We start from the raw sequence: 26,639 nt of genomic DNA on the forward strand, positions 1-26,639 counted from the left end.
GCAATGAGGAACATAGAATGAAGATAAAGGCAAAGGAAACTAAAGCAATGATTTTTGCAAGTCAATCAAGGAAGATAAAAATAAATATCTGTGATGAGTTAGCAGAAACAAGTAAACTTAAGGCACCTACGATGCTTACAAATGATAACAATCCCCGCATTGTACTAGGAACAGAAAACTGGCTGAAACCAAATGTTACCAGCAATGAAATTCTAAATTCCAACTTGAATGTCTATCACAAAGAGAGGTTGAAAGCTGAATGCTAAATGTTGGTGATGGAAGTGCATTCATAGCAAATAAGAAATACAAAAATATCTGGCAGCCAGAGAGACTGTGGTCATGTGTGGACGAGCTGTGTTCGCTTGAGTGTGTGTGTTTGTCTAATTCCAATGAAGGCCTTTCTGGCCGAAAGCTTATTTGTTTAACAATCTTTTTTTTTAGTTTTTTGTAGTTGTTTGCGACTCGGTATCTCCACTACATGGTGAGAAGCAATTATCCTTGTCGTAATATAGTCTGGATTTTCCACTGTTTGATTTTGCAAAAATTTCCTGATCGTGTTACTGTTTCAAATGGAGATTTAGCTTACCAGCTGTAGAGTGGGAGACTCAAGTGATTTGGGCAGGTAGTAGGGACAGCACAATTGTTCTAAGTACTTTATCTGAAAATTACCTTGAGGAGATAATCAGAGAACTGACGTTGAAGATAATATTTTAGACCTGTTGGTGAAAAACAGACCAGAAATTTTTGACTGGGTTAGTACAGAACAGGGAAGCTTTAAGTCTCACTCAACACAGCTGTAAACTGAAATACAAAGAAAGGTAGGAAAATCTTTCTGTTTAGCAAGAGCAACAGGGAACAGTCAACTTGAAAATTGCATCCCAGTACTGAGAATGTTGTGCATCAGTTGGCAAAGGTCAAGAGCATTGTACAATATGTTTTAGGCTGGTGTGTGCTGAGCACTGTTGTGAGAGATGGAAGAGACCCAATGTGGTTCAACAAGTATGTTACAAAGCTTCTATGAAAGCAAATAGAGCTTCACTGCAAATTTAAATGAAACCAAAGCCTCACACACAAACAGAAATGAAACTAAGCCAAAATTAGTCTAAGGCAGACTATGAGTTAAGCATTCAACAAATTCAAAAGTAGAATTCTATCTCCTACACAAAAAAGGCTGAAATACTAAATGTCTCTTTACAAAACTTTTCACAAGGAAGATTGCACTGTAGTTTCTCCATTAAACTGTTGCACAAGTGACAAACTAACATCTAAATACGTTACAGAGGGATAGAAAAACAACTGAAATTTCTCAACAAAGGAGAGGCTTGTGGACTTCATGCAATACCAGTTCAATTCTATGCACATTATGTGAAAGAACTTTCCCCTCTTTTTAGCAGCAGTGTATCACAGATCTCTGGAGGACCTGAAGCATTCCTAGTGATTGGAAAAAAGCAGAGGTCATTTATTCTCAAAAAGGATTGTTGAGCAGACGAACAAATCTATATACCTCTGATGTCGGTCTGCCATCAAATTTTGGAACATGTTTTATGTTTGTGTATTATGAAATTTCAGGAGACCAAAAATCACCTCTGTACGAATCAATGGGTTCTAAAAACAATGATCATGTGAAACCTAGCTCATTCTGTCCATCCACAAGACCCTGAAAGCCTAGATACAGGTGCCCAGGTAAATACAATGTTCCTTGACTTATATGAAGCATTTGATACAATCCTGCATTGCTACCTACTGAACAAAATTTAAATGTATGAAATATCAGACCAGCTGTATGATTAGACTGAGGGGTTTCTAGGAAACAAAACACAGCACATCACTCTCAGAGGAGGGAAGTCTTCAGATATAAAAATAGCTTCGGGCATACCATAAGGATGTGTTATAGGACCACTACTTTTCACTTTTATTTAAATGACTAATCAGATAATGTTGGAAGTTCCACAAGGCTTTTCACAGCTGATGCTGTTCTATTCAGAGAAGTCACAATGCTAGAAAACTGTAGTGAAATGCAGAGGATCGGCACTTGGTGCAGGGAAGGTAACTGATCCTCAACACGAGCAAATGTAACACCCTGTGCAGACACACACACACAGGTAGATCCTTTATTTTACCACTACATGATTGCATATCAACCAATGGAAGTAGTTACTTCTATACAGTATCTAGGAATATGCTTACACAGTGATCTGAAGGGGAACAACCATATAAAATTAATAGCGGGTAAGCAGATGCCCCACAGATTCATTGGAAGAATCCTAAGGAAATGCAGCCCATCAACAAAAGAAGCAGCTTAAAAAAACAATGGTTTGACTAATACTTGAATATTGGTTGTCTGTATGGTACCCATACCAGATAGGACTGATAGAGGAAATAGAAAAGATCCAAAGAAGAGCAGCATGTTTCATTACAAGTTCATTTAGGTTGCGCAAAAGTGCCATGGAAACTAGTGGGATGCTGCAACAGAAGTGTTCCGTGTCACAGTGTGTTTTCCTGTTAAAAGTTCTGATGGTGTACATTCCTAATAGAGTCAGCAAATATAATGCTTCCTCACACATGCATCTTGTGAAAAGTCAGTGCCATTCACAACTTGCAGAAAAATGGGGAAGTGACACTGGTACACAGAGTACCTTTCACAATACACCATAAGGTGGCTTGTGGAGTATAGATGTAAAATAATAGTTAATGAGGTGTAATCAACGAAAATCAACAAAGATTGTTTCTTACAAAACAATTTCTTACAGGAGTACTACTTTCTGTGGCGGATTATAGAAACAATTAAAAAATAATTAGTGAAGTGTTTTGCATGGAGAATTGCTCTGTAGGGGTGCCGAAAATGGACACGGCAGCAGAGAGAGAGAGAGAGAGAGAGAGAGAGAGAAAGGAAAAATGGAAACAAATATGAAAGAGGAAAAGAAATTGGCTACATCACTGTATGAGAAGAGACTGCATACTAAAGGATACATCTGTAAGAACAGTGACTGGGAAGATGAGCAGAGGAAGAAGAAGAAGAAAACCTACTTCACTGATGGTGACATCATCATCATCATCATCATCATCAGCAGCAGCAGCAGCAGCAGCATTTGCAGATAAACTATGCAACAGTGATGGGAAGAGGCAGAAAAGGAGAAACAGTGATTCACTATTTCCTTGCAAGAATTATTAGCACAATGATAGTCATTGCTAGAATTCATGTATGTAGTTTCAGTTGACTAATGTGACATCTGCAACTGAACAAAAAGACTCAATGCTACCAACAGAGCACAAGAAAATTACAAAGCCAAATTTGTCTTTCCTTACAACTATAGTATCCAACGGAATGAAGTACTTGTTACTGGAATGAAAATGAAGTCCCATTCCCTCCCCACCTCCAATTATTTGCACGATGTATTCCAATCTCTGTCTTCCCTGTAGTTTTTATCCTCTACAGCTCCATGTAGAATTATGGAAGTTATTCCCTGACATTTAAACAATTGTCTTGTCATCCTGAACCTTCTTCTTGTAGATGTTTTCCATATATTCTTTTCCTCAACGATTCTGAAGAGAACCTCCTCATTCTTTACCTTAACAATCCATCTAAGGTTCAATATTCTACTACAGCATCACATCTCACATTCTTCAATTCTCTTCCATTTCAGTTTTCCTACAGTCCATATTTCACTACCATTCTCAAAAATTTGTTCCTCAAATAATAAGATTCTATCTGAAAAATTTAGCGAGTTTCTGGGCTATTATATGCATGTGTACTCCTTTTCTTTAATCAGGTACAGGAGTATACAAACAGTTTTACAAACTTGGATACAATTTTACTGTATAGTCTCTTAATTATGTAAGACTGATTATTTTATAGTACAGAAAAATAAATAAAGAAACAGATTTTCCATGTGGTATGAGTAAGGAAACACACTGTTAAATGCATAAGTTGGGACTAAACATACTGAATAGTACAACATAGGAAGCGAATTTACTTTTATAAACAAACGAACGCACGCACGCACGCATGCCCGCGCACACACACACACACACACACACACACACACACACACACACAGACACACACACACACACACCTAAAATAACAGTGCTAGAGTAAATAACACATATTTATTGAAAACCGCAGGCTCTGATATGCTCAATCATTCATTCACTCTCTCATTCATTCATTATGTTCTGTAGGTCCCATAAAGGAGAGACATCATGGATGTGGAACAAGTCGAAAGACAAGAAAAGCATAAAAGTTAATCTGCATAGGGTATTATCAAAAAAGTATCACTGTAATGCTTACTGCAATTTGCACTTAACTGTCTGGCAGAGGGTTCACTGAACCACTTTCAGACCATTTCTCTACTGTTTCACTCTATAATAGTACATGGTGAAAAATAAAGAACTATTTCCGCGCATGTTCTGATTTATTTTCTCATGATGGTCACTTCTATATATGTAAGTGGGATTCAACAAAACAGTTTGGCATTCGCAGGAATAAAAAAAAGAAATACATGCCATAATGTAAAACACTTGTTTTAATGACTGCCACCTCTACTTGTTTATCGTATATACTCCAGAAGAGGATGGACACGTGTAATGTAGGCACTCTCTTTAGTAAATTTGTTGCACTTTCTAAGTCTTCTTCCATTAAAACCATCCTTTGTTCATCATCCCCCACAAAATTTGCTATGTGATGGTTGATTCATTCTTATTTTCCATTTTATTCCCACGTGCTAACACTCGTGTTAGTATATAGAGCCATTCTGGTATATTAATGAATATTTTTTTAATGTCCAGTCATATCTGGAAACCACAGGGTGGTCACAAGCTTATTTCAGTCTTGTTTCATAGAATCAATAGTTTTCATTATAATCAGTATAATCCTTTGACCTTGACCAGGATAATACAATGAGCAGTGTCAGTTTTTTGGACTAGTGTCACTCTTATAATCATTACAAATCAGTAAATTGTGCTTTACAAAGGGTTGTGCTCACAAAAATCGAACAGCTAATGTATATATTAAAAACAGTACATTCAGAATGTAGCTTCTCTTTGTTGAATTTTCCTAAGTAAAGTTGGTGTTCAGAGAGTGAACAAGTAGTCAGAAGAATGTTTGAGTCATTCATTCATGCACTTATTCACGTTCTATAGCTCCCATCCAGGAGAATCATAGGGATGTGAAATGAGTCAGTGTATACATAACAAAAGACCAGGAAATTGTAGAAACTTTAGAAGTATAGTGTATTAACAGCAATCTATCACTATTATCTACTCAGTATTATAACAGCAAAATTTAATTAAATACATAAGGAAAGATGTTGCTACTTTGAAATAAGATGTTGCTTCTACTGTTACATTGAATAGCTGCTGTTTAATTCCTATTAGTAGCTTAATATTAACTTTATTATAGTGGAATTTTTTAACGAAAATAGTAATCTACATCTTCAAATACTGAGCCCTTGTTTACAGTACATAATTACTTGTCATGCAGCTAAACTACAATCACAACTACTTGCCATGTAGGTAACAGAGCTTTACAAAGCATGCCTACAGATAGTTTTTAGAAAGAGTGCCCTAATGAAATATATTTTTAATTTTTGTTTTCTCACTTTGTCCTAGATGAGAGCTTGTGGCTGAGCATGTAAGGCCTAGATCAAAACTGCATTACCTGCCCAAAAAAGTGAACAATCCAAAAGACTTGGTCGGATGTCATTGTAACTTTGTACATTGTGGGTAAGCAAAGGATTAGAGTTACAATTATTTTTGCCGCCTATAACTGCCTCCAGAGCACATTAGTTTTGTTCATGTTTACTGTTGTTACCAGGCCTGTTAGACCACGTAAGGGGAGTGAACAGCATCAGATTTTGAGTAAACACTGTGAAAGGCAAGCATATGCCAAATACTCACTCACTCATGTGAGACAGCATTATTAGCACCTGACAGAGTCTCAAAGGAGCCTCACTGTGGATCTGCATTTAACAGGTTGGTCGAATTGTGCAATATCCAGATTTGAGGGGCATCTGGATCTAACAGAAGCCTGACACTGGACTGCATGGGAATGTGAGGGCAAGCATGTTAGTCTGCAAGATTCCCGCCAAATGCGTTTTACCACAAGGATGAATTACTGTATTGTGTATGGAGCACATTTTAACCCCTTCACACCTGCATCTGCCGTCTGAGAGCAGGTAATGGACTCCCTGCAACATTCTGTGCCATCCCATACCATCAGTTGGAAACTAGCAGCAGCTGGACTAGGAAATTACTGCCACACGTGTAGGCTGTCTTGGACACCAAAGTGTAAATTACATACAATACCTAAACACTGAAGAACAACAGAAGTGCATACTCTAGTTATGTGGATTCTGATCAGTAATGAGACAACTGACCACTGGCAGCAGCACTGTACGCTTCCAGTCTGGTATGGAATGACTGCTGCACATGTGCTAGTATTTCAGTGGAGGTATCCGAGCAGGCTGCAGTAATACATTGTTGTATATTATCAGGTGTAGTTGGTATGTTCTTGTAAACAGTGTCTTCACAGAAAAAAATATACAGGCACCAAACCTAGGAAACTGGCCAACCAAGGTACAGGTCCTTTGCATCCAATCCAATGATTTGGAAATGAATTCGTGAAGACATGCTGTAGCTCTTTGTGTACTATTTCCTGGACAGCCATCATGTTGGTACCACAGGTTCCTACTAGTCTGCAGAGAATCATCATCTAGAATCCATGGAAGATAATTTGTTAGGAGGCTGTGATACTGGTACATGTTCAGTGTTCCGTCTACGAAACATGAGCCTATGAGCTGATGGCTTACTATCTCACATCACACATTTATACTGTAGGGACACTAACGTTTCACCTGATGAGGCCGATGGGGATACGTTCCACCCGATTGTAAGCCAATGGGGATTTCAACAAACGCTTAGTGCATGTTTTGGCAGTTCCCCTGGCTAAGACTGGTAAATGTGGCTTTGTCACTAATCTTTTTCATGCAGCTCTTCATGGAGAGAGATATGATAGGGTTGGATCCTAGGTCGATGAAGAATGCAAACAACATTTGCTTGACTCGTGTCACTTCATCGTGCAATTGCATGGGAGCTGACATGCAAATCAACTGCAACAGTAACAAGAAAATTAATCCCCCCCCCCCCCCTTCCATCACCACTTGCTTCCTTCTGCTGCGTTGTCTAGGTATTACACTATAAATTTCACATAACTGGTCAAAGAGGTTGATAAATAACTACCATCACAGTTGATGTCTATTAGGACATCTCACTGCATACACAGTACATGAACCAACTGCATTCTTCCTATACTCTCTAGACATGATGAACATATCAGCTTTTTCTCCACTGGTAAATCCTCATCACCCACTCACAACCTACTGCTTGAAATGTCGCACACTGACCGACTAGCAAGTCGCTATGCACTCAAGGAACATACAAGCATACTGTAAGCAAACATACCAACATCATAACTAGCAACTACGCAGGTTGAATGGCACAAACAAGTGTTGCTGTGGAAAAGTTTTCAAAATACGATATCTCTTAAATGACTCGCACTAGAATCCTGCAACAAGCATCACTGACATTTTAATTTAACCTACTTTTAGCCTGTTAATTTCAATTGGCATTGTTCCATTTTAAAAAGTGTACATTTTCCCAAAAAATTCACTTTCTAACTATTAACTGTTTATTGGCAATAATACGAATCCATGACTAGCAATTAATTCTGTGAAAACTGCACATCGATAGCACTTTCAATTCAGGTGCAAGTTCTAGGTGACTCATCCTTTATAGAACCAGTTGCTTCCAACCAGGAAGACAACGGAGGAATAATATTACCACCAAGGGGTCATGCACCAGATAAGAGGATTAACTGTTGTGATTACCACTGGCTGATCTATGATTTCACTGCCACTGTCATATAGCCTCTCTCTCTCTCTCTCTCTCTCTCTCTCTCTCTCTCTCTCTCTCTCTCTCTCTCTCAACTAAGAAAGATTTGTAAAACAGTTTCAATCACTTTAAACATAATTTCAATTGTCAATCTTTTTTTATTTAATACAAACAGTTTTATAGTGAGGAGATACAAAAATTTCACACAGTCATTGTTTGCCTTATCATTATTTTTTCTACCATTACTGTTTGCTAACTTTCACTCTCTTTTATTTTTGGTAGCTACCATAAATATCTTTACATATCTTTTAGGGATGTATGTCTATGCGTGTGCTTGTACTTGTGTATATGAATGTGATACCTTTGGTGCCCACCATCAGTTTCCAGCCTCCAACCACCCAGAATAATGTAGACCATTTCTCATTGTTGCAAAGTACAAATACAGAGGGAATTCTGAATATGACAGCTGCCCGATGACAGGAGCTTATGTTTACGTTATGGGACATATATTGCAGCGTCCTCAAAGTTATGAGTGAGCTTACTTGCTTTTGGAGATACCACTGAGTGATGTTACACTTAGTTTGGTCATTTTTGTTTTCAAAATATCCGCAAGATTTTTGTAATTTATATTCTTTTGGGCTTCTGTTTACTAAACGCAAACGTGATCTTTATAATAACTTGGGTAGCAAAACGAGTTCTTCCAAGTTTAGAATCACTTAACCTCACCCTCATTACATTTTCAAATAAAATATTTAGGCACATTAATGGTCAAAAATTGATATTTAAAGCTCTTCAGAGCCAGTTTCAATGCAAACAGACACCACGTCGTCATGTGTTACCTCTTGTGCGACAGTATCATGGCTCCAATTTTCGACAGGACAATGTTCGTCCACGCATGACAACTGTGTCTATGAACTACATGCTACAGTACTGTGGTTCCAATTTTCAGTAGGACAATGTTTGTCCATGCACGATACATGTCTCTCTAAACTATCTGGGTAATCTCGAGGTATTCTCTTCACCAGCGAGATCCCCATATCTGTCCCCAATAGAACATGCATGAAACCATGTCAGACATCAAATCCTTCCCAGGGTTAGTATCCAAGATATCATACACCAGTTGCGACAGTTAGTGGCCAGCTTGCTTCAGGATAGTATACAACGGCTTTATGAGACCCAGCTCAACCAAATCAGAGCATGCATCCAGACCAGAGAGGATGGTGCCTCATACTGATAGGTGGTCCATACTTTCTAAGCTCTTTGTAAATTTGACTTGATTTTGTAATGTTGCAATAATATTACATAGCCTCTCAGCCCGTGAACTTTCACTTCACTTCATCTTCGCTTTCCAAGAGCTTCACTCTTGTCTCACAGACTATTTTTGTCTCCTGTATTGATTGTGTAAATCTCAGTTTGGCTGAATTTGACTTTTACACTGAAGAGCTAAAGAAACTGGTGCATCTGCCTAATATCGTGTACGGCAAACATGCAAAGTGCCGCAACATGACATGGCAGCAACACGACATGGCATGGACTCCACTAATGTTTGAATTGACACCATGAATCCTGCAGGCTGCCCATAAATCCGTAAGAGTACAAGAGTGTGGAGACCTCTTCTAAACAGAAAACTGCAAGGCATTCCAGATATGCTCAATAATGATCATGTCTGGGGAGTTTAGTGGCCAGCGGAAATGTTTCAACTTCAAAGAGTTTTTCTGGAGCCAGACTGCAGCTATTCTGGACATGTGAGATGTTGCACTGTCCTGCTGGAATTCCCCAAGTCTGTTGGAATGCACAATGGACATGAATGGATGCAGGTGAACAGAGAAGATGCTTACGTACATGTCACCTGTCAGTTTTATTTATACATACCAGAGATTCCATATCACTCCAACTGCGCTGAGATGGAGGGTCCATGGATTCATGAGGTTGTCTCTCCATACCTGTACATGTCTATCTGTTCAATAGAATTTGAAACAAGACTCATCTGATCAGGCAACATGTTTCCGGTAATCAACAGTCCAATGTCACTGTTGACGGGCCCACACGAAGTGTAAAGCTTTGTGTCGTGCATACACGAGCGGGCCTTCGGCTCCAAAAGCCCATATCGATGATGTTCCACTGAATGATTTGCACAGTGACACTTACTGACAGCCCAGCATTAAAATCTGTAGCAATTTGCATGTGGGTTGCAATTCTGTCATGTTGAAGGATTCTCTTCAGTTGTCTTTGGTCTCGTTCTTGCAAGATCTCTTTTCCGGCCAGAGCAATGACCGGAGATTTGATGTTCTAGTGGATTCATGATATTCACAGTCCACTCGTGAAATGGTTGTATGGGAAAATTACCATTTCATTGCTACCTCAGAGATGCTGTGCCCATCACTCGTGCACCATCTATAACACTATAGTATAACACTATGTTCAAACTCACTTAAATCTTAATAACCTGATTATAGCAGCAGTAATCAATCTAACAATTGCACCAGACACTTGTTGTCTTATATAGGTATTCCCGATCGCCGCTCTGTATTCTGCCTGTTTATGTATCTCTGTATTTGAATATGCATGCCTATACCAGTTTCTATGGCACTTCAGTGTATAATCAGCAATATAAAACATCACTGTGCAAATGTAATGAGAGTGAGTAAGAATTCCAAGATTGTCAAAAAGGCCTCTACAACATGACTGAAGATAATTTCATAAGAAAACTAATTGTGAAAACATGCAAAATAAGCCAAAATTACTGTCTTTAGGTTAACACAATGAAAGATGCTTCTAAGAGCAAAACATGCTCAACTGAGATTCTTGAGTAGCTTATTTATGCATTGCCTCTTTTAAGTTGTCATCCAACTGGACCATAAGAAATTTTACACGCCATGTTTTGGTTATCATCTCACCATTAATGTCTGTCATGAATCACAGTAATGTATAGACAATCTTTCAATTCTTGACTATTCATATCAGAAGTAATTACTAAGTCACTGAGACGTGCTACACACAGACAATAACTAATTCAAATGCAAGAAGATCAATTGACAAAACGGTAGAACAAAGCTTTATTGCATATCCATATGTCTTCTCTCCCCCCCCCCCTCCCCCCCCCCCCCATATGATTGTCAGTGTATCACTCTGAAAGGCAGATCTCAATCCAAAAGTTAGTCAAGTCCCACAGTGGATAACTAAGCAAGTGGTAGGCCTTCATCTTTCTCCTTACAAAAATCAACAAACGCAGCCAGTTACTAAGACACCACTGTTTAATATGGAATCCGAATCTTGAAAAAACTATGCATTTTCCATATGCAATACACTACCCAAAGTGAAGGTTTCTCATAAAAATCTTATAATTATGAGGAATCTGAATAACGAGCCATTGAATTTCCGATTTCACATTTACCTTCTGCATGTATCTCTTTCAGCTGTAAATTACTAATGTACCATCATTTAAATCTGATCCCTCTGGTATGTTGCTACCCGAGTATGAGTTATCATCTTCACTGTTGTCTTCCTACCAGGAAACATTCCTCACAAGAGAAACGACAGATTTGTCATGCTGAAACCCACTTAATTCCAGTTTTACAGTTTAATAACTTTGCAAAACTCCATGTGCACAATTTTAAACAACTTCTCACCCTATTCAGATCACAGTGCAACGAGAATGTAAGTTCAAAATCTAAGCTATACTGACCAAGATCCTGTTACAATCCATTCTGTTCAAGGATTTAAGGGAAACTATATCACAAGATACACAACAGTATTTTTCCATGTGGTAAGTACGTTTCGTTCAAATAAAAGATGACATTAAGGTGAGAGATTATGCCAAGAGAATGCTCAGTTGATATGATTTCTAAACTATGCCTATTCCTGTTATACACTCTCACACACAGATTTGTTTAAATTCCAATAACAAATTTCAATTCAATTTAAGTTGCTTAGATGTATATTTTAATAACTATGTTGACACTAAAGCTTAAGATAATATTTACCAGCTGATGGTGATGTAGAGGATGGTAATGAGTGGTCAACAGAAGCAGCAACTCCACTGAGCGCATTACTAACCAAGTTCTTAAGACTAGAGGACACTGTAGTCGGTACAGCTGGAGAGGAGCTCAGAAGACTCGTAATAGTTGGAGATGATCCACGATTGGTGATTGCCTGTTGCAGCAATGATGTCTGAAATGAGAAATTTTATGCAATAATGAAACAAGTGATCATCACATGCATTGGTAATTAGTCCTCTCAAATCCTATGTAGAGGAGTTGTCACTTAGCATAGAAAATACTGTGTGTGTTGTTCTTCAGCACACAGTTGTTTTGATTTTTGTTTATATTTCACACAGAGTACTGAGTTCTTTTTTTAATATGTATGGCATGGTAATTAGATTTTTTTAAAATTTCCTTCTTGTACTAGTATGGAAACAATGCCACACCTCCTGCTGCCTCATGTTATCTTTTCATCTCTCTAGAAAATTTACGGTTTGGAAAACTTTGAACCTAATGTTAATATGAGGAGTAGTCAAAGTTTTCATTATTACATCAAAAACAAAGTTGTGTAGTTACATTTTTTTGTTTGTTTGCAGGTACATGTGAGCAGTCCTGATACACACAAAAATCCCTGCAGAACACTGCTAGAGGAGTCAAAATACAATGGCGCAGCCAATCGATAAAGTGGAGTATCATGCAGTAATTTGTTTTCTGCATTTGAAATGGAACAGCATGCAACAATCCATGCTGAGCTTGTGGAAATGTACAGGAACAATGCATCATTACATGACGCAATTTTTAGGTGGTGTAGACACTTCCAGTGTGGCCACGAGGTCTATGTGACAAAGATCAAATTGGCAGACCATCTCTCTGGCAAGAATGGACAAATGCTGGGTGTCACCATGACCCCAAGACAAAGAAGCGAATTAAGCAGGGAAATGTGGATTCACCACTGCTGAATTAAGCAAAGACACAACCATTATCATGCAACATGGTCCTGGTTATTTTTGGGATGGCCACAGTATGGTGTTAATAGGTTATGCTTATATGGGAGCAAGCTGTCACAATAGTGTGCTACCGAAATCTCCGGAAGAGGTGGTGTTGCTTTGTCACACAGACCCAGCTCATTCTGTAAAGGATACAACTACTCATGCTCCTGCTTTGGGCTATCAAATATTTCCTTATCCCCCACAGTCTCATGACAAAACACACAGTGACTTCTTCTACCTTCTCAAATTAAGAAACCATTGCGTGGCAGGAATTTCCAGAATGATGGTGAGGTTATTTTTAGATGGAACATATCACGAACAAACGGTCAAATTACAGACTTCTGCAACACAGGTTTCTGCCAAGTTATCTGTCAATGGGAAAAATGTGTTGCAATGAAATTTGAATATGTAGAGAAGAGCTCAGCATCACCAAGTGTAGTGGTTTCAGAATAATTTTTTCAAGATGATAATTAAAATTTTATGACCACCTGCTGTATATGTACAGTATTATTCTTCACAGGTGAAATGTCAAGTCTAATAATCGTGTTTAACGAAACAATCAAAAAATAGTGAAAAAAGATTATGACAATGAAAAAGAGAAGTGAAGACAGTTGTATGAAAGAGAAGTGAGGACTGTTGTGTGTTAACAGATGGTAGACCAAGTGAGTGTCAGGATGCAAGGGTATGTTAGAGGGCAATTTCTTGTCTCTGAAGTTTTGGGTGGGAAGGTCCACATAGCCACTGCCCTGTACAAGGCAACGAAGACCATTGAATTATGCTGTAGAGCATGTTTGGTAACTGGGTTCTGGGCATCCCCAATGCCGATCGTTCAACTATGCTGATTCCTGTGATCAATCAATTCAGTGGAGGTCATTCCTACAGAGGTGTATAATACTTCACAACAAAAGTAACTTTTGTATGAAGTGCCATTGCCAAGTAACATAACTCAATGAAACTTAGATTGTACCTAGAAAGAACTGCTACAGTACAGTACAGTACAGGAGGTAACTGAAAGAAACACACAATGAAACAAACCAAAATTGCACTTTATTCAAAGACAATAATTACACTGGAGTCACCTTGATTGTTCATGGTCCCTTGGACATTACAAAAGGTGGGACATGGTTCTTTATACAGTGTGTAATCATCATGGATGATAATGCATGCTCTATAACATGCTCCCGTGCTGACCACAAGGTTGGCAACAAGTTTTTGTGGTAGGGCATTCCATTCCTCCATTAGTGTAGTTCACAATTGCTGCATGGCCACTGGTACTTCGTGCATGTGCTCTTATATGTTTGTCCAATGCATCCTACATGTGCTTGATGGAATTTAAGTCTGAGGAATGGACAAGCCAGTCCATTTGCCAAATGTCCTCTTGTTCCAAAACTATTTCACCCGCACTATTCAATCCAGTCATGCATTGTCATCCATAAAAATGAAGTAAAGACTGAATGCACCCACAAAAAGATGCACACGGGGAAAGACTAAAGTGTCACGATAAAGCTGACAGGAGAGTCTACTGTGTTCAATATTGCAACATTATGCCTCCACAAATTATAATATGTGGAGCGCCAAAACAATCGTGTTCAACAACACTGGACGTACCCTTATACGGTGAAAGATTGGAACACCTAATTCATTGGGGAACACTGTCTTACAAAATTGTTTTGGCAGCCCGGGTGTTATGGTGTGGAGTGGCATAACATTCTATGGGCATAATAACCTCCAAATATTTGAACACAGTAGACACTCCTTTCAACATTATTGTGACACTTTAGTCTTTTCATGGATTCATTCAGCCTTTACTTCATTTTTATGGAGGACAATGAGTTGGAATGAGAGGATATTCGACAAATGGACTGGTTTGCACATTCCCCAGACTTTTATTTCATATATCGTGTGAGGGATTCATTGGACAGACATATTATGGCATATCCACAGGGCAACAACAACCATCCTGAAACTGTGTAATGCCCTACCACCAAAATTCCTTACCAACCTTGTGGCCAGCAAGAGAGCACGTTACAGAGCAAACATTGTCTACCTTGGTGATCATACACCCTTTTACAAACCATGTCCCACCTTTTATAATGTCCAGGGGATCACCATGAATCACAGTGAACTCATCGTAATTATAGTCTTCAAATACGAGTCATCTCTGTTTATCTCATTGCATATTTATTTCAGTTACCCTATGTAATACACTGTGGCAGTTCTTTCTATATATGGTCCAAGTTTCATCGAGGTTGGTAGTGGCATGTCATGGGAAAGTTACTTTCATCCTCAAATTTTGCACACCAGTGTATATAAAATGCTGTGCAGTGGGTACATTTTAGTTGGTAAAAAATGTTTGTTTCCAAATCTGCTCTGTATTTGTAACTGGTGGGGTTGAGGCAAGAGGCAGTGGGTGAAGGCAGCGGGCACGTTTTACAAACGACACTATTGTAAGATAGGAACCTTAAGGTAGGTCTTTTGGGACCGTCATACGGTATGACGAAGAGGTTAGGAGGGAGACAGTAGTGATTTATGGAGGATATCTGGTATCAAGGATTTCTTTCCATAGCTTGGCTTGAGAAAGTCCTAGCCTTGGTGAGTAACGTGCTGAAACATTCATGACCTGAGTGGTGCAGAGAGGGGGGGGGGGGGGGGGGGTCACTTCAACAATGACAATAAGGGATGCAGATGGGAGAGGGACAGCAATGGATTTGAGACTTTTGAGGAAGTAGTTGGTGTCTTTTGCATACAATGGGAGTTGATAGATTGCAGGCACTCATCAATCAAGGGTGAGATGCATTCCATGGGTTCTTTAAAGGCAGCTAATATGGGACGACCAAAAACAGAGTGTTTTTTGTGTATTTTGAGAACCAGGTGGAAAGGTGGGTGCCTGGGAACAGTAAGGAGTTCTATGGAAATAGCTTTGAGAGCCCTAGGGTTTTAAGAATTTTTTGCCACTTATTCTGAGTGGAAAGGATGGGATCATTAGGAAGACCTCGTATGCTTAAGTGTCCAAGAGTTGATCATGTCCTCTGTCACACATTCATCACATTCAAGTAACACAGTAGGGAAGATAATGGAAGAGTAGTAGCTCAGGACTCAGCTTGAGTAAGGTTTGGAGCTTTCATGAGGAAATGCTGGAGGTGAGGAACTGCTTGAATACTTTTGAGAGGATGGATTTTGAGAAAGAGGTTCCCTTTCAGATGCAGGCTGGAACCTTTCTAGCCAAGGTTTGATGCTCACTCTGTAGGTTGTGTTGGGATGGGCAATGAAATACCACTTCCAGTTGAGGTTGTGGGTAAATATGAGAACAACTCTTTTCTTCAATTATATGTTTACTTTTTGAAATGTTGAAGTAAATGAAAATCTCAGATATGACATTTCATGCTTCAATGTGTGTGTGTGTGTGTGTGTGTGTCCGGGGGGGGGGGGGGGGGGGGGGGGGGGGTGTCCTTTATTCATACATTATTAAAATTAGGTTTTAAAGTTTACCAAACCATAAATATACTGGAGAGTTGGAAAGATAATGTAAGACAGCAGGAGTGGCAGTGTCTCCGAAACAACAGAGGAGGGCGAGACTCCACCATAGTGGGTCCCAAACCAGTGAGGAAGGGAGGGGGAGTGACATCTCTTTGAAAAACCTTGGTTCACCTGATCTGGGTAACAGTACCTCACAACTTGGCCCCCTGTCAGAGTCACAATGAAGACATCAATGCAGTGATGTGAAACAGATAGACTCTGGTACAGCAAAACTGGCAGAAGAGAAATACAGGAGCATCTGTCTCATACTGAGCAGCTCCCTGGTAGATATCTGTTCAACATATGGGGTGCCACCTTTTCCTGTACATCTTACTTTCAAAAGTATAAACAGTACCATTTAGCATACGCTAATTATCAAAACAATAGCCCTATGGATAAGGAGGCTTTCTGTAATCAAAATACCCTATGGGAACAATTATCCAACATAGCAAGGAGTAAGGTGCCAAGTGGTCATTCTGATTCTTGGGGGACCACAGCATAAAGTTTTGGGTGATTCAGAGCACTCTGAAGATGACATGTGCAAAATTAAATCCACAAAAATGAACTACATATAAACTTAAAAGGTACAGTTTCTCATTAAGCTTGGGAAGTTTGAAACAATAACAAATTTCTTAGATAAAAGAGCATCATGATTACAGCTGTGCAGGAAGCTTTTGAATCACATGGATGTTGTTGTTGTTGTTATTGTTTAAATACTTTCAGTCCTGAGACTGGTTTGATGCAGCTCTCCACACTACTCTATCCTGTGCAAGCTTCTACATCTCCCCAGTACCTACTGCAACCTACATCCTTCTGAATCTGTTTAGTGTATTCATCTCTTGGTCTCCCTCTACGATTTTTAGCCTCCACGCTGCCCTCCAACACTAAATTTGTGATCCCTTGTTGCCTCAGAATATGCCCTACCAACCGATCCCTTCTCCTAGTCAAGTTGCGCCACAAATTTCTCTCCTCTCCAATTCTATTCAGTACCTCGTCATTAGTTATGTGATCTACCCATCTAATCTTCAGTATTCTTCTGTAGCACCACATTTCAAAAGCTTCTATTCTCTTCTTGTCCAAACTATTTATCGTCCACAATTCACTTCCATTCATGGCTACACTCCATAAAAATACTTTCAGAAACGACTTCCTGACACTTAAATCTATACTCAATGTTAACAAATGTCTCTTCTTCAGAAACGCTTTCCTTGCCACTGCCAGTCTACATTTTATATCCTCTCTACTTCGACCATCTTCAGTTTTTTTGCTCCCCAAGCAGCAAACCTCTTACTACTTTAAGCCTCTCACTTCCTAATCTAATTCCCGCAGCATCACCTGATTTAATTTGACTACATTCCACTATCCTCGTTTTGCTTCTGTTGATGTTCATCTTATATCCTCCTTTCAAGACACTGTCCATTCCGTTCAGCTGCCCTTCCAGGTCCTTTGCTGTCTCTGACAGAATTACAATGTCATCGGCGAACCTCAAAGTTTTTATTTCTTCTCCACGTATTTTACCTCCAACTCCTAATTTTTCTTTTGTTTCCTTTACTGCTTGCTCAATATACAGGTTGAATAACATCGGGGATAGGCTACAACCCTGTCTCACTCCCTTCTCAACCACTGCTTCCCTTTCATACCCCTCGACTCTTATAACTGCCATCTGGTTTCTGTACAAATCGTAAATAGCCTTTCACTCCCTGTATTTTACCCCTGCCACCTTCAGAATTTGAGAGAGAGAAAGCTTTTGACAGTATTGACTGGAATACTCTAAGTACATGGATACAGAATTGTTAAGAGCAAATCCAACAGCAGGATATTAAAGAGTGCACCCTTTTTAGCAGTGGTTCATCTTTTCTAATAAAATAACTGACTCAGTAGTGATCTTCAACACAACCGACAAAAGGACGTCCTCTCTATCATTCAAATCCACACAAAGTGTATAGAATTTTAAATGTTCATGCTCCAACAAATGATAAAAAACAGAAAGAAACCAGACATAATATAGACCAATACTTGAAGAAAACAGATAATTGCACGAGTAAAATACCATTGAAGCATACCTTTATTATGTCAGGTGATTTCAAAGCACAAATTGGAAAAGAAAAAAAAATTACAGGAAGATAGTTGGTTTACATTCTGCATACCTGCGTGCCAACAGAAATCGGGAAATAATGACAGAATTATGTGCTAATCTCAACGTACTTATAAAATCCACATCCTTTGACGGAAAAGCCAAGAAGCTAACAACATGAATATCACCAAACCCAATATGTGGAGAGCAATAAGCAGAAAGTCATCAAAATAAATAATGAATGTTGGAGTTACGAAGCCTGCAAATATCTCATTAGACCACTACATGCCTGTAGCTAAATTTAAGATTAAGCCTGAAGTATGTACAAAACTTGAGAGACAAACCAAGATCCTTAAATATAACACTGATAAGCTGGAGTTGGGAAAATTAAAAGCAAAACTTCCAAAATCAGGACATTCCAACATAGGACACACTTAGAAATGGCATCTTGATGATTTGGCAATCAGAACAGCACCACTGACTAAATGGAACAGACAGATATGGTGGAACGATCAACGTTTCAAAGCTCTACACAGGAAAGACAGAAGCTATGGGAAAAATAAAATACAAATAAAAGCCAGAAAAAACAGTAACAACATCATAGAAAGAAGAAGAGATGCCAGAAGAACTTTCAAAAGAGAGAAAGTTATTCATCAGGAATGAGCTATACCAACTCAATGAAGATTTTAAAAAGCATAAGATGAGCAACTATTACCAACTGTTAAGAAACAACTGACCAAATTTATACCACCAACTTTACAAGTTGTGAACTCGAAAACTACTCTAAACTGGAAACTGTGACATAATGACACTTTTTTTTTTTAATATTAACATAACTGTCATGAATGTCAATCACAATTTATCGGGAATAAAAACTGTAATCAAAACAATGACTCAGCAGCCCCAGATTCAGAAGAAATTAAGGAAATTATATGCTCACTGAAAAACAATAAGGCAACTCTTAAGGATGGAACTAAGGTAGAGTTACGGAAAGCATCTACGTCTACACTCTGCAAACCACTGTAAGGGGCTCGACAGAGGGGTACATCCCACTGTACCAGTAATTAGGGGATCTTCATATTCCATTCATGTATGTAGCATGGGAAGAATTATTGTTTGAATACCTCCATGTGTGTAGTAATTATTTTAATCTTATCTTCACTCTCCTTATGTGAGCAATACATAGGGTGTTTTAGTATATTCATAGAGCAATCATTTAAAGCCAGTTCTTGAAACTTTAACAGACTTTCTCAGGATAGTTTACATCTATCTTCTAGAGTCTCCTCCAATCTCTCTGTGACATTCTCCCACAGATTAAAAAATCTGTGATCATTCGTCCTGCCCTTCTCTGTATACATTCATTACCTTGGTCCTATCTGGTAGCAGTCCCACACACTGAGCAATATTCTAGAACTGGTTGCATGACTGATTTTTAACCAATCTCCTTCATAGGCTGATTGCACTTCCCCAGTATTCTATTAATAAACCAAAGTCTACCACCTGCTTTATCCAAGACAACCTATGTAATCATTCCATTTCACATCCTTACAAAGTGTTACATCCAGGTATTCGCATGAGTTGGCCGATTCCAAAAGTGACTCACAGATATTATTGTCATAGAGGATACTACGTTTTTTGGTTTTGTGAAGTGCAAAATTTTACATTTCTGAACATTTAGAGCAAGTTGCCAATCTCTGCACAATGTCGGAATCTTATCAACTGAAGATTTATGCAGCTTCTTTCAGATAGTACTTCATTACAGATAACTGCATCATTTGCAAAAAGCCTGATTTTACTATTAATATTGTCTGCAAGGTCATTAACATACAATATGGACAGCAAAGGGCCCAAACACGCTTCCCTGAGGCACACTTGAAGTTACTTCTGCATCTGATAATGACTAGCCATCCAAGATAACATGTGTTTTTCCTACCAAAAAGTCCTCAATCCAGTCACAAATTTCACTTGATACCTCATATGATTGTACTTTTGACAATAAGCATAGGTGCAGTACCAAGTCACGTTTTTTGGAAATCAAGAAATACCGCATCTATCGGATTTACCTTTGTACAAGGTTTTCAGTATATCATGCAAGAAAAGTGCGAGTTGGGTTTCACATGATCGATGTTTTAGAAATATGTTGGTTGGTATTGAGGAGGTCTTTCTGTTCAAGATACCTCATTATGTTTAAGCTCTGAATATGTTATAAGATTCGACAACAAATCGATGTCAAGGATATTGGAAGGTAGTTTTGCGGTAAACTTCTACTACCCTTCTTGTAGACGGCTGGGACCTGTGCATTTTTCCAAGAACTGGGCATGATTTTTTGTTCAGGAATCTACAATAGATTCCAGTTAGAAGAGGGACTAAACCAGCGGCAAATTCAGTATAGAATCTAACCGAAATTCCATCAGGGCCCGGAACTTTGTTCAATTTTAATGATTTCAGATGTTTCTCAACACCACTGACACTAACACGTGTTTCATTGTTGTATAAGGATTAAACTGGGGCAATTTTCCTTGGTTTTCCATTGTAAAGGAACGTTTGGAAATGGAGTTGAGCATTTTGCACTGCTATCCTCAATTTCAGTCCCTGCTTCATTCGCTAGAGACTGGACACTAACTTTGGTGCCACTAATAGCCTTACATACAACCAGAATTCCTCTGGGTTCTGTGAAAGATCACTGACAGTATTCTCCTATGATAGACGTTGAAAATATCATGCATTGCTCTCTTGACATCCAAACACATTCCATTCTGTATCTCCCTATCTATAGCCCTATGCTTTGTTTTACACCTATTATACAGTAATCATTGTTTATTTAAAAGTTTCTTTACAGTGACTGTATACCATGGAGGTTCCCTCGCATTATGAACTGTTCTACTGGGTACACATCAATCCAGTGCATGGTCAACTGTCCTTTCAAACTTGAGCAAAATTTCCTCTAATGCCCCTGCCCGGTACTGGAAGTTGCATGTTCCTCACTGAGATATGAGACTACAGATTTTTTTATCTGGTGTACTGAATATATACATCTTGTTTTAATTGTCCTTTGTGCTTTGTTAATCATTGCTGCCACAACTGCATCATGGTCACTGATATCAGTCTCTCTGTGGGCATCCTCAGGTCTATTTGCTGCATTAGATCCAATATATTTCCACCATGAGGGGGTTCCTAATTATCTGTTCTAGGTAGTTTTCAGAGATGGCATTTAGTAAAGTTTCACAGGATGTCTTATCAGCCCACCGCTAACAAAACTGGAATTTTACCAATTAATTGTTGGGATGATTTAAGTCTTCACCAACAATTGCAGACGACTGGGAAGCTTATGAACAAGTGAGCTGAAGTTTTCTCTAATGTTTTTGGTTACAGCAGGTGATAGTGATGGGCGATTCAAGGATCCAATTACCATTTTATGTCTGCCCCTGATACTGAGTCTTGCCCTAAAAATCTCACATGCAGCTTCAATTTCTATCTCAGTGGATTTGAGTTTTTTGTTTACTGCAACAAATACACAACCTCCATTTCTCATTTACCTAGGCTTTCAATAAACACATAAATTCTCCCCAAAAATCTCACTCCTATTGATTTCAGGTTTCAACCAGCCTTAGATGATGACATCAATCTTAAACTTAAAAATATAATAGAAGGAAACATTCCACGTGGGAAAAATTATATATAAAAATATGTCTGCTTGTGTCTGTATGTGTGGATGGATATGTGCGTGTGTGCGAGTGTATACCTGTCCTTTTTTCCCCCTAAGGTAAGTCTTTCCACTCCCGGGATTGGAATGACTCCTCACCCTCTCCCTTAAAACCCACTTCCTTTCGTCTTCCCCTCTCCTTCCCTCTTTCCTGATGAGGCAACAGTTTGTTGCGAAAGCTTGAATTTTGTGTGTATGTTTGTGTTTGTTTGTGTGTCTATCGACCTGCCAGCGCTTTCGTTCGGTAAGTCACCTCATCTTTGATTTTATATATATATTAAACTTAAAAATATGAGACATAAAATCTCAGAGAGAGAACAAACACCAAGAGGACTGTAAAACAGCCATTATACATCCTTTGCATAAAACAGGACCTAAATAGATTTCGGAAATACAGGTTATGAAGCAAAAAGATCTGGCATCTAAAAACTATTTACAAATGAGATATCCGAGAAACAAAGATACAACAATTACATTTGTAGCTTTCAAGAAGGTGTGTAGTTCTATTGACAGGCAATCTTTCATCAATATTACGAAAGAATTCAGTTTAAATCCAAAAACTACAAACGTTATACAAGACACATTAATACACACTTCAACTAAAGTCTAATTCTGTGGAGAGTTCTCGAAAAATATTGAGACACAAACAGGAGTCAGGCAGGGGGCTGGACCGACACCTTTTGTCTTGAAGTGCACCCTGGAGAGGGTGATTAGCATGTAGAGAAATCCAACATGAAAGGCATCAAATTGGAAAAACAAAGAGGTAGTATCTATGTGTACTGCCTGGCATTCACAAATGGCATTCTCTTGATAACTGACATAGCAGAAAATCTCAAATTCCAGATAGAAAACCTAACTGTGCAAGCAGGAAAAATTTGTTTAAGAATGTCTTTCCCAAAGACATAATATAAAAAAAGTAGATTGTTCAGGGAAATTACTCATAAATGAAAAGAAAATACAAGGAGTCAGCTCATTCAAATATTCAGGTAGGTGGCTAAGCATTAACAATAAGAGAAGACCAGTCTAGAGATAAGAGCAAATAAGATGAACAGTGCATTACACAGTGCCAGAAACATCTACACGAAAAAATCTTTATAGAGGTAAACCAAAATTAAATAGTGAGATATGAGGCTCTATGTGGTGGTGACATACTAAAACTAGTGCTGAAAGATGGCATAAACAAAACTGAGAAAACAGAAAGAAGAAAAGTTAAAAGCATACTTGGGGTCTAAGAACAACAGAAATAGAATACAACAGGCCACGACTGAACAAAGAAATCTATGAACTTGTACAGAATATAATACATACAATGCGCAAAAGAAAAAGGTTGTTCTTCAGACATTAGGTTAGAATCAAAGATGACAGACTGATGAACAAGTCTTCAGTAAAATTAGCAAACTGAAAGCACAACTAGCATGGTTTCCACAAACAATAAATGACCTCAAAGAAGCAACAACATAATGGACACACATAACAGGAATTTACTTAAGAAACGAAATTAATAAAGAGTTCTTCACGGACAAACAGAAAGCAAATGAGAACAATGAGCAGCTTTGGAAGCAGAAATCAGGACCTACAAAATGAATGTAGAGGAAGATGAGGAAGAAGAATGCACGCAGCAAGAATTGATACACTGATTTATTGTGCTCTGTAAAAGAGCTATTCAAATAACAACATTTTCAGATTGATGCATAGGGCACAGAAACACATGACAGAAAATAGCATTCACACTAGCTTTTGAGCACTAGCTCTTTTTCAAGCCAAAGTACACACATTCACATACATGACCACACAGATACCCAAATGCCCACTTTTGTCACCTCAGTAAGACCTACAAATGACCCAAATAATTACAGAGGCACATTCAAAAATTTTCTAAAGCACTGCTCAGGCATGCAGAGCCCCTACTAGACCCAAAACTAGGAGGACATTACCATGGATGAGTATTGCTGTGATCGCACAAGTGTGCGTTCAGGTGTATGGTTGCATGTATGAATTTGTGTACTTATGATAGAATAATGGTCTGGTGCAATAAAGCTAGTGTGAATGTTTGTTTCTCCATCTTCTTTATCTCATAGTTCCTAACTGCACTATTAATTTCATCTCTCTTCCTCTTAATGTATTTTTACTTCTCTCTCTCTGTCAGCATCTATGGACTCCAGCTGTTGCAGTGCTTGCCAAAATACTATCTTTGACCTCCTATCCCCCCCCTCCCTCCCTCCACCTCTCTCTCTCTCTCTCTCTCTCTCTCTCTCTCTCTCTCTCTCTCTCTCTCTCTCTCTCTCTCATGCACACAAACATCTTTGTCTCCCTTCATCCATAAAACAGGTGCCCCCCCCCTCCCAGTTATTCTGGAGGAGGGATGAATAGTTACAAAGCCAGGAATTTTTTTTTAAATTGTGTCTATTGGCTACATTGAAAATTTCACCGCCTGAAGGTAAATACTTGCCAGTACTTCTGTCTCATAATCTCACAGTTTTCTCAAGTGGCTTGTTCTTTTGGGAAAAATTAATTGTTTGGATACTACTATCTATAAAAAAAAGTGTTAAACAAGTTAATTCTCTCATGGTTGACACAATTTAAACCACAGTTTTTTTTTAATCCTGGCAGTTGCTCAGGTCACTGTCGCAGTCTCTATTGTAGCTTTTTTGTACCAGTAGGTAAGCACATAAAATACATACAATGATTAAAAAACATGTTAAAATACAAATTGATTCTTGTTGCAAAAATCAACCTGTATTTTGTACACAGCCACAGTCTTTAAAACATCAGTTTTTGACAAAGTAACGTGTTAAAGGATGTATGTGAAAAAACTTGAAAGAAATGCAACAATTATAGTTTAATATATGCAGCAAAGATACATTACCTTTTCACATAGAATTCTAGGGGCTTTATAGACACAAGAAAAGTCAACTAAAACCGTTTTATAATAATAAAAGAACAGTTTAGCAGCAGCATATAGGAAAAAAATTGAGATTAATATTTCAACAAGAATCAAAGTATACAAACAGTAAAGCTGACAGTATTTAGTGTATAAAGAAAGGAAGATTTGCTATCACCTGTGCATTAGGTGCAGGGGATGGGCTCTTGAGTAAGCTCGTAAGCAGTGGTGACGTAGGCATTGGTGCAATGGGAGGCTTCACATCTACTGGTGGTTCCTCACCTACAATCTAAATTTAGATACAGGCCACTATTAGTGTGATGACAAAATACATTTATCAATACTGAGTGAATTCTTTTATCAGCTGTTTAAGAACCATGACTATCTTATCACTTAACAATATTACTGCATCTATGTGATTCTTTTATTTTCTTTTTTGTGCAAATTACAAGTCGGAAAATAATGAATGCTGTGGACTTGACAGATGAAGCTAAACACAATCACATGCATCAATGCAAAAAACTGTAATTATAAAAATAAAAATACACAAAACATGCCTGAAGAGAATACAAGCAGTATCAGAAACAAGACTGGTTCCAAAGAAAGAAAAAACAAGACAGAGAAGAAATAAGCAGCAGATATAACTGGAAAAAAATGTTGACAATCTCTGTAGCATGCAAAGATAAATATGCAAGATTAATGACATCAGGTATTAACTACTGAAATTAAAGTATGTTCCTTAAAATGCTGTATGTTGGATATCAGATGACGGATGGGACACAACTAAATTGCAAATTGATAGAAAACAATATTTTTATTTTAGTTATCTTGTAAGAGATTCTTCACTCATGGAAAGCCATTACATGTCCAACTGACACAATAAGCTAACAAATGACCACATACTGGAGGTAATTTCCATCCAACAGGTAGATCACTTAAGTACAATAAGGTTTCCCAAATTTTCATAAAGCTAACTATTCACAAATTTTCAGTTCAATGTATATTTTTGTATGTACACTAATAAACCAAAACATAGTTTAAGTTTTAGCAGGAGTTATCAGTCAATCACAATTGGCATCTACGTCAATGGAGAAAAAAAATAAAAATAAAGGGTTGGGGGTGGGGAATGGGACGTGGGTGAGAGAGAGGTTTATTTAGTATGGGAAATCATGTTTTCTTTTCTCTTCCATTTACAAGGAAAAAGATCTCCAAATCAACCAAGAAAACACCACTACTAATCAAATGACAAAAAAAAGTGAAGAAAATTTTACTTTATTTTTAGTTTTTGGGACCTGAAATCCTTAATGAGATAGGGATAAGGGTTTCAGGAAACAATTATTTACTCCTCTGGACAGGATGAAATTTGTGGAACACAGAGGATAAGTTGGGTGACAGCAAACGACTGCTGTGCTCAAAATTGCAGAAGAAGCTAATGGAGAGTTTGGCCTCACCAGAGACTGTCAAAGTTAATTATACTTTTGAGTTACATCAGTGTGTTACCCAGTTCAGTAAAACAATACTTATGATCTAACGGTATAAAGAGCAAAAGAATAATTGTGTAAGGAGTGACAAAAATGTAAATGTGTGCTTGTGAAGTCAACCCCAT

General features: G+C 38.3%; 1 protein-coding gene across 4 annotated transcripts in view; it reads right to left on the reverse strand.

Moving 5' to 3' along the window:
* Nucleotides 1-26,639, reverse strand: part of LOC126473427 (bromodomain-containing protein 8) — a 270,271-nt gene that overhangs the window by 134,138 nt on the left and 109,494 nt on the right. For all 4 annotated transcript variants that reach the window (XM_050100466.1, XM_050100467.1, XM_050100465.1 and 1 more), the window contains exons 7-8: nucleotides 25,212-25,322; nucleotides 11,874-12,060 (exon numbers count right to left, since the gene is read on the reverse strand). In XM_050100466.1, the coding sequence (XP_049956423.1) occupies nucleotides 11,874-12,060; nucleotides 25,212-25,322 (298 nt within the window). The remainder of the gene's footprint in view (nucleotides 1-11,873; nucleotides 12,061-25,211; nucleotides 25,323-26,639) is intronic.

The sequence above is a fragment of the Schistocerca serialis genome, chromosome 4, assembly GCF_023864345.2.
Source record: "Schistocerca serialis cubense isolate TAMUIC-IGC-003099 chromosome 4, iqSchSeri2.2, whole genome shotgun sequence".
Taxonomy (NCBI): domain Eukaryota; kingdom Metazoa; phylum Arthropoda; class Insecta; order Orthoptera; family Acrididae; genus Schistocerca; species Schistocerca serialis.